At 65.3% G+C, this 8,054-nt stretch overlaps 2 protein-coding genes across 2 annotated transcripts in view; one reads left to right on the plus strand and one right to left on the minus strand.

Moving 5' to 3' along the window:
* MNEG_6042 (ATP-dependent DNA helicase 2 subunit 2) overlaps nucleotides 1-6,612 on the minus strand; it is a gene marked incomplete at both ends in the record, with an annotated part of 9,218 nt that extends 2,606 nt beyond the window's left edge. Inside the window, 16 exons of the mRNA XM_014045486.1 lie at nucleotides 241-357; nucleotides 651-824; nucleotides 1,324-1,413; nucleotides 1,825-1,922; nucleotides 2,203-2,321; nucleotides 2,623-2,742; nucleotides 3,071-3,171; nucleotides 3,329-3,439; nucleotides 3,812-3,877; nucleotides 4,274-4,377; nucleotides 4,713-4,872; nucleotides 5,096-5,185; nucleotides 5,515-5,687; nucleotides 5,989-6,040; nucleotides 6,356-6,448; nucleotides 6,595-6,612. Of these exons, the coding sequence (XP_013900940.1) occupies nucleotides 241-357; nucleotides 651-824; nucleotides 1,324-1,413; nucleotides 1,825-1,922; nucleotides 2,203-2,321; nucleotides 2,623-2,742; nucleotides 3,071-3,171; nucleotides 3,329-3,439; nucleotides 3,812-3,877; nucleotides 4,274-4,377; nucleotides 4,713-4,872; nucleotides 5,096-5,185; nucleotides 5,515-5,687; nucleotides 5,989-6,040; nucleotides 6,356-6,448; nucleotides 6,595-6,612 (1,686 nt within the window). The remainder of the gene's footprint in view (nucleotides 1-240; nucleotides 358-650; nucleotides 825-1,323; nucleotides 1,414-1,824; nucleotides 1,923-2,202; nucleotides 2,322-2,622; nucleotides 2,743-3,070; nucleotides 3,172-3,328; nucleotides 3,440-3,811; nucleotides 3,878-4,273; nucleotides 4,378-4,712; nucleotides 4,873-5,095; nucleotides 5,186-5,514; nucleotides 5,688-5,988; nucleotides 6,041-6,355; nucleotides 6,449-6,594) is intronic.
* A 282-nt stretch (nucleotides 6,613-6,894) lies between these two features.
* On the plus strand, nucleotides 6,895-7,072 carry MNEG_6043 (hypothetical protein; the record flags this gene model as incomplete). Its single annotated transcript, XM_014045487.1, has 1 exon — nucleotides 6,895-7,072. A coding segment is annotated over one exon (178 nt), but the record flags the coding sequence as incomplete, so codon positions are not given.
* Between the last annotated feature and the right edge of the window lie 982 nt (nucleotides 7,073-8,054).

Consider the following 8,054-nt stretch of genomic DNA (forward strand, 5'->3'; position numbering starts at 1 on the left):
ACACCCTCCTCCCCCGCACCGCCGGCCCCCGCTGCCGCCGTGCCCGCCGCCGCTGCGGCAGCAGCCGCCGCCGCGGCGTCCAGGCCCGCCTGCTTCGACCGGGGTGCCTGCACCGCCAGGCAACGCACGAGGGCGGCGCGAGCAGGCGTTTCAGGGGGATGGACGTGCGGCTAGACCTGAAACGCCGTGCAAGATCTCCCCATACACAGTGAAAGAACCGCCGCCGTCCGCCTGGCAGACCTGCGTTTTGAAGAGCTTCGGCAGCTTCTCCAGCGCGGCGCGCGCCTTGGCGGGAAACCGCTCCAGAGGGGGGTCGCACACCGCTGACGTCAGCGCCTCGCCCTCGTCCTTGGGGAACTGGGGGATGCATCAGCGCGATTTTTGGTGAGCTGGTGATGGTGGTGTGCTGGGACGACTCGATGCCGCGGCCGGGCTGGGCCGTGGCAGCTGCAGACAAAGGGTGGCTTGCCCACTCCAGGGCAGACGTGAGAGGCCAGATCTGGGCGGTAGGCCCGGCCGACGGCCGGCGCGACGGCAGGCGCGGTTCCACATCGAGCCGTCCCGAAAAGCCGCCCGGAAACAGGCCAGCGACATACACACACACACACACACGCACACACACGCGCTCCCCTCCCCCCTTGCCCCCCCACCTTGTAGCCCTGGTCCAGGGCCTTGCGGCCGACCAGCTGGTACAGCCTCTGCTGCACCGGGCTGACGACGTCCTCCGGCCGCAGCGCCTCGCGGCCCCCTGGCCCCGCGGCCATCAGGTCGAGGCCCTCCACCACCGCCCTCATGGCGGCCTGCTGCTCGGGGCTGGGCTGGACCTGGGGGGTGGGGGTGGGGGCGTCGGGGGTTCAGGCGTGGGGGAGTGCCTGGGAAGGTTGGTGCGGAGAGGATTCAACACGTGTGTGTGTGTGTGTGTGTTTGTGTGTGTGAATGTGGTGTGTGTGTATGTTTGTCTGTGTGTGCGTGTGTGCGTCTATGTGTGTGTGTTTGCGGGGGCGATTGCGTGCACTCGGGACGGAGCGTGTGTATGTATTCATGTGGGCACTTGCTTGTGACCATGATCACTGGACTGTGTGCGTGTGAGCAGCCCTCCTCTAAGACAAGACACTGGGCGCGTCAACGCCGTGACACACTTTCTGCAGAATCGTCGCACATTCTGTGCACACGACGAGCCCTGCGCACTTGCACGTGTGCCCGCGAGCGCGCAAAGACACACACATCAACACACACATGCACACGCATAAACACACACCCGCACCCGCACCCGCACATACATAGACCCAGGCATCCGCAGTCCCTTCTCGTCCTGGCCCTCACCTCTTTGCGGACGTCTGGCTCCAGGGAGGGCAGCCATGTGGCCCGGAAGTCCTGCTCAAACGGCAGCCGGTTCATGACCAGGCAGTCAAACTATTGATTTGGGGGTGGGGGAGGAGAGGCGAGGGCAGCGGTTGAGGAGAAAGGGTCATGGGGCACACTTGGAGGCAGTTGAGCAACGGCAGAGTTGGGAGTCGCGAGAGGGAGACAGCAGGGCGGGCGGGGTCACGGGGGAGGCGTGCAGGGCTGCAATCCCGCCTGGCGGGGGTGGTGGGGTGGGCGCGGGGCGTAGCAGTGTGGAGGCGTTGCTGGCTGGTGTCCCCATCCATTTTCAACAGCGAACTCATGCCAGCCTTGCCTGGCCTGAGCCTGCCCCTCTTCGCCGTGTTCAGCACGGGCCTCATGCTGCAGCAGCCCGGCCAGATCAGAAACAACAACCTCAAGCAAACGCAAGCTGGAGCAGAAAGCGCCGCCGGCTGCCCCCCATCCCCCTCCGAGCGCCACCTGCGGCTGCGCCTGGTCCCCCTTTGGCGGCGCCAGCAGGGGCGTGAGTAGGTAGAGCCCCGGCGTGCCGGTCCTGGCGCGGAACACGACACGCACAACTGGGGCGGAGGGGGGCGAGGCGGCGAGCGTGCGGGGGCTGAGGCGCCGGGCGAAACCATTGGAGCAACAAGCTACTTGGTTGTTGGTCTGATGCTCGGCGATCCGAAGGCGATTGTCCGCCCCACCTGTCGGTCTGTCAAGCAGGTGGCCTGCCACTATGAAATCCAGGATTTGTTGATGCAGGGCCCTGAGATGAAAGTTGGGAGCATGTTCTACCGGGGACAGCGGCCCGCGGGCCCGGCCCTGCTGCCGCCGGCGCTGCCGGCGCCCCGCCCCCACCTGCGCTCCTCTTGGTGCGCGCCATGGCGCGCGCCAGCGCCGACACTGCGACGGCGTCGCCCTCCTTGTCCCCCAGCACCACGAAGCAGCCCTTGGTCTGGCTGCAGCCCAGGTAGTAGCTGGCGGGGTGCGTGCAGAGATGGACAGCCGAGGGTGGACATCAGCACCCACTGCGTCGCCGCACATGTTTGCAAGCCCGCAGGCCAAGAACGCCAGTTCCACTCGCTCTCGCTTGAGGCTGTGACTTGAGCTCATGCAGGCCCGTCCACCGAGGACGCAGCACCTGGAGACTTGACTTCAGGGCTCTGCTCAATCTCCTCGCGCCCCCCACCCTTGCCTGACAGCCCTACCCCAGTACCCTGCCAGCGGCGCCCAGGCCCCGGCCAGGCGCCCCTTGCACGAAAGCAGCCGCCCGCTCACAAGGGCACCGCGCCGTCCCCCTCTGCGTCCACAAAGCCCAGCAGCGCCATGCCCTTCTCAGGGTGGTAGCCCAGCAGCTCCTCCTCATCCTCGTGCACGGGGATGCACTCCTTGCCGTACCTGAGGGTTGGTTTGGGGGTATGGGAGGGTTGGGGCGGCGGTGGGGTTGGTCTAACGGCGTGCCTTGTGGGAATGCTAGCAGCAGGCGGGGGAAACTGTGTGAATCAAGGGCGAGCCCAGCAGGCGTTGGATGACGCGAGTCTGAGCTTTAAGGTTGGTTTAGGTTAGGCCGGTTTGCTAGTCAGAGGTCGATACAGGGTGACATCAGAGAGCTTGCAATTATCGGTGCCGCCTGCTGCTGCCAGTTGACCCCTCGCAAACGGCAGGAGCATGCCGGGCTGAGTGTCAGGCGGCCCCGGCCCCGGCCCCGGCCTCGGCGCGCCCTCACTTGTACGCGGGCAGAGTGTCCATGGAGCCCACCACGGTGCCGTCCAGGTCGTTCGCAGCGCGCAGCTCCCTGCTGACGCCCACCCAGCACTCGTCGTCGGGCTGCAGATGGCGGCGCAGCAGCGCGTGTGAGAGCGTGCGCGGGAGAGCAAGGGCGGGGCAGGCGGGCGGCGACTCTCACACAGGCGTGAACGGTTCCGGGGTGGAGTCGGCGGTGGGGAGAACGGGTCGTCAGGCTTGGGGGGCATGGGGCCGTCACGGGCCTTTGCATGCGTGCCTGGTTGGGCTTTGGCGCGCAGTAGCGCTTGAGCTCCCAGCTGGAGGAGTTGTAGGTGACGGGCTCGGGATTGGTCTTCTTGTAGACCTTGACCTGGGGGCCGCGGGCGGGTGGGTGGCCACCAGCAATCGGCCACGGCCTGCACGCATGCAGACATGAAACATCTATACCCTGAAGCTCGATGGTTAAGCCCTGATGAAACCCAAACCCGGATGATAAAACCCAAACCCTGATGGTAAACCCCAAAATCCTGATTGAGCTCAGGGGCCGGGAGAAGTCCCCGTGCACACGAGCAGTGAAACAATCTTAGCAGCACCCGCAACAGCGGTGTCGTGACGCCTGTTGACGCGCGCTGCGGCCCTCAGCGCGGTCGCCGCCCCCGCAGCCACCACGCCCGCCAGCCGCCCGGTGCTGGACGTGGGCGGACCGTAAAAGAGGTCCGGGGCGCGCGCCTGCACTGCGCACGTTGATGTGTTTGGTGCCGAGCGTGAATGGCCCCGAGTAGGCGGCGTTGCCCTCCTTGTGCACCGCCTGTAGTGCAGGGGTGAAGGGGCAGGGGTCGGAGGGTACGGTCATTAGTACACGTGGCAGTTCACCGGGGGGTGCGAGTACATAAGTACACGATTGTGGGGTAGTGGCAGCACATATTCAGCAGCTCAGAATGTGGAGGGTGTGGACTCAGGAGACTCTCAGGATTGTGGGGCCACTAGTGCTGACCGCCAAAACATCAACTTCTTGTGGGACTTCTATTCTATCTCAGGTTCACATCTCAACAAGATGCCAACACGCATGGTGAGGCGATGTGTGTTGGCAGCAGCGCGCGCGCGTGTGTGTGTGTGCGCGCGTGTGTGTGCATGTGTGTGTGTGTGAGTGTGAGTATATGTGTGTTGAGGAGGAGCGTCTTAATGGGCGTGGGCCTAGGCTCACCTGGAACATACCGGCGACCTCCTTGGGCGTGGGCGCCAGCCGTATGCTGCCGGTGACGTCACTCATCAGCTCCGACAGCGCCTCCATGTTGGCGTCGCGCGCGGCTGGTGGGGGGCGGGGCGAGGAGCCGGGCCGTGAGCGGTTTCGGGCCCGCAGTGTTGTCATGCAGGGCGTGCAGAGGCGCTCAAATGGGGAGCCTCGGGCTGGGCAGTGGGAACATGTCACACATCGTGCAAACCTTTTCTGGGCTGCACAGCCCGCAACGAGAAAGCATGCGCAGTGCCGCATCTAGAGGAAGCCCGGCATCCGTGCCCAGCTCGGGAACCCTCTAGGTGACAATCAGCGCCCCATCAGGCACGACGCAGGCCCGCAGCAGCTGCGCCGCAGCTTTTCCAAGCAACATCACGCCCAACCCAACGCGCCCCCTCTTATAAATCACCTATTTTGCCCTCCACCTCCAGCGTGAGCCCCTGCCCGTCCTCGCCGCCGCCGGGTGCCCTCCAGGGCTCCTCCCCCACGGCCACCACCTCCAGAGCCATGCGGGTGCGCCGCAGCGACTCCACGATGTTGGCGCGGAACTCGGGGTCAAGGTCCACCGGCTGCAACGAGTGTTTGTTTTTGGGGGCGAGGGGGGATGTTGGGGTGATTTGCAGGTGCGAAGGTCATGAGCATTCGATTCAGTGCATGGTGCGTCCCATTTTCGGGAGCCAAGCCCCGGTGGCCTGGCACCGCTTACGATACAAAACATGGGGGTTGTGCGATGCAAAGCGCGCGGGTTATCCGCGGCTTTGCCCGCCGGCGCGGGCTGCCCGAGCGTCGCACGTCTGTGAACGTTGATATGAGGAAGAGCTTGCGCGGGTACTTGGCCAGGTTGAACTTCTTGTCGGCCTTGAGTAGCATGTCGATGGCCAGCTGGGGGCAGGGGCGCGGCAGTAGGGGAGCAGGGTGAAGGGCGTGCGGGCGCGCAGGTGGGCGGGTGTGCGAGCGTCCAGATGTGAAAGGGTGGGGCCATGCGTAGGTGGCAATCGGCCCGAAAAGGTCTGCTGCCTGCGATTGTGGAAGCTGGGAAGGGGCCGCTGTATGGCGTGCCTGTTTGCGGCTGCACAGCAGCTGCCCCGTCAGCACCAGGCCAAGCGAAGCCTACTCGCCCACAACCGGCTGCAGTCGGCGCGCCACACGAACCGCCCCCGTCGGCCAGCATGCGGCCGCAGCCGAAAACCCCCAAGCCAGCCGCCACCCACCAGCACCGCGTTGACCCAGTCGCTGGGCCCCGCGCCGCGCGGCACGGCCTCGTCCCTGAGCGCGGCCATGAGGGCCGTCGACACGCACTGCAGCTCCTGGGCCACCACTATGTTGGTGTACTGGCCCTCCTCCCCCTCAGCCAGCATCTCCCTGTTGAGGGCGTTGTCGGTCTCTGGGGGTGTGCGTTATGCAATGTGTGGACGGTGAGGAAGGCGGCTCGCTGGTGGTGGTGGTGGTGGTGGTGGTGGTGGTGGTGGTGGTGGTGGTGGACCTAGGCAGTCGTGAACGCAACAGGGGGAGAGGAGCGACAATCACAGCTGGGTGCTGCACAGGCAACGCGTTCATCCGGCTGTTGCAGTGCAAAAGCACGGCTGCAGGCAGCGATGAGGTCATGAGTGGGGGCTGCTGCGACGGCCGCTGCGAGCGCAAAGGGGAGTGTGCTTTGCAGCCGGCGCGTGCCGGCGAATGCCCACCCGTTGTGCCGTAGAAGATGAGCGCCATCTCCATGGAGGGCTTGTTGAGCAGCTGCAATGATGGGTTTGGCAGTAGCAATCGCTTGTGTGTTTGGTGGGGTGAGAGGCAGCTGCGGAAGGACGCCCCCATGCTGCTGATCCCACCCGCAACCGCATGCCACATAGCATGCAATGGCTTCAGGCGGCTGCTTCACGGGCACACATGCCAGTGACGCGGCTTAGGCTAGCGTCTGGCCGCCGCATACCTACACTAAGCTGCGCTGCTAAGCCATGCACAGAACGAGGTGTTCAGGCGTCAACACTGGCAGCTCGCCCGCGTGCAACGGCAGCTGGTGGCAGCTGCATGCACTGTTGCAAGACGCCGCACCCGGGCTGTCGCGAGGTTGAACAGGTTGCGGGCCGCCTCCGAAAGATAAGGGTGCATGTCGGGGCCCACATCCAGCACCACCAGCTGCAGCTCCTGTTGCACAGGGGGCGGCGGCGCGGCGGCCACGCGTGACCGCGATGAGGCGGCTCGGCGAAGCGCGCGCAGCGCGAGCGGTGTGTGCGGTACTCGAGGCGCTCGGCCGCGCCGTCACCACATGCGTCCTTCCAATGTGTGCTAACCTTCCCGACGGTACTCATGGTTCTATCATGCGCCGGTTACGCGGGCGCTGCTTTCCCCCTTGTCGGGAGGCCAGACGATCTGTCAGTTGTCACCACGCTGTATGATATTCGACACAGACTGGGCCCGTGACTGCAACACTGATTGTCTGACGATCAAAACTGCACGACTTCATTTGAAGATCGATTCCGCAAAGTTGAATGCTAGCTCAGATCCACTGCACACGTCAGATCATCAGGCGCGAGATCGCTTAGGCCCGGAAACACCTCGCTGTGAATCTTTGCTGTGTAGCAACAGCACATATGAGTGTTCAGCAACGCCACAAGCGCAAAGCACGGCGTCCCTCAGAAGAGGTGCCGGACTCGGACGGGCCGTTTTATTCGGCTGAAGGCGAGGACGACGTCCTAGTCCATGAGGAGGTAGACTCTGAGGAAGACGCGCGCAAGGCAGCCAAGAGGGCGTCTGGCAAGCGGCAGCGCGGTGAGGCGACGCTGGGCGCGCTTCCCTTCGAATTGCGCGTCTGCATGCCTGCATGGCGCCCCCCCCCCCACCACCCGGCTGTCAGCGACGCCAAACAGCTATTAAATTGCCATACCGCTTTCATGACAATCTCAGTGTCCCCCAAGTCTGCGCCTGCCAAGGCAGCACGGAAGGAGCAGCAGCTTGAAACTGACGTGTCACCCACTCAGGGCGGCGGCGGCGGGCCCAGCACAAATGGCGGCGCGCGGCGGCGCAGCGGCCCCAGCGGCAGAGCAGTGGCACCAGGGCCACAGCGCCGCGTCTCGGCGCCCGGCAGCGGCAGGCGCAGCGCGGCGCGGGGAGCGGGCGGATCGCCAGACGCGCAGCAGCAGCTTGTGCAGCGCATTGTTGTCGGCAGGGGGGAGGTGTCCAATATGAACGCCAAGGTTGGGTGCTCTGCTGCCCAGTGTGCAATTGTTTACAATGCATCTGGTTGGCGCGAGGGGGTTTCGAATGCGGGCAGGCGGGTGGCAATTGCACCAGCGATCGCAGAGGGCCGGGCGCAGACCAGGGCGCGGCTGCACCTGCTTCGAGCTTCTCTTGCGCTTTGCGCTCTTAAGCCGGCCACGGCCTTGCACGCCCAAACCTGTGCCCCTGCTCTCGCGCAACATGAACATACCTTCACGCGACCTCTCCTCCTGTATCGTGGCACATCTCCATCGCAGATCCAGGAATACCAGCAGGCTGCGGCCGACGCCGAGGGCAAACTGGCCACACTGCTGTCCGCCACGGTGCGCGGCCCGCAGCGCTCGCCCCCCGCATGCACCCCCCTGCAGCGGCGCTGCTCCCCGACCGACCACGCCACACTCGCTCGCAGTGCGGGCGCGCTGACGGCGCAGCGGCAGCCCAGCTGCAGGCAAGTGGAGGCCCCCTTCACGCTCATCCCTTCCCCTCGTGCGGGAAGCATTGACGCTCGTCCCCTCTCCCCCCCACCACCCCGCCC

This window comes from Monoraphidium neglectum (assembly GCF_000611645.1).
Source record: "Monoraphidium neglectum strain SAG 48.87 unplaced genomic scaffold scaffold00949, whole genome shotgun sequence".
Lineage (NCBI taxonomy): Eukaryota > Viridiplantae > Chlorophyta > Chlorophyceae > Sphaeropleales > Selenastraceae > Monoraphidium > Monoraphidium neglectum.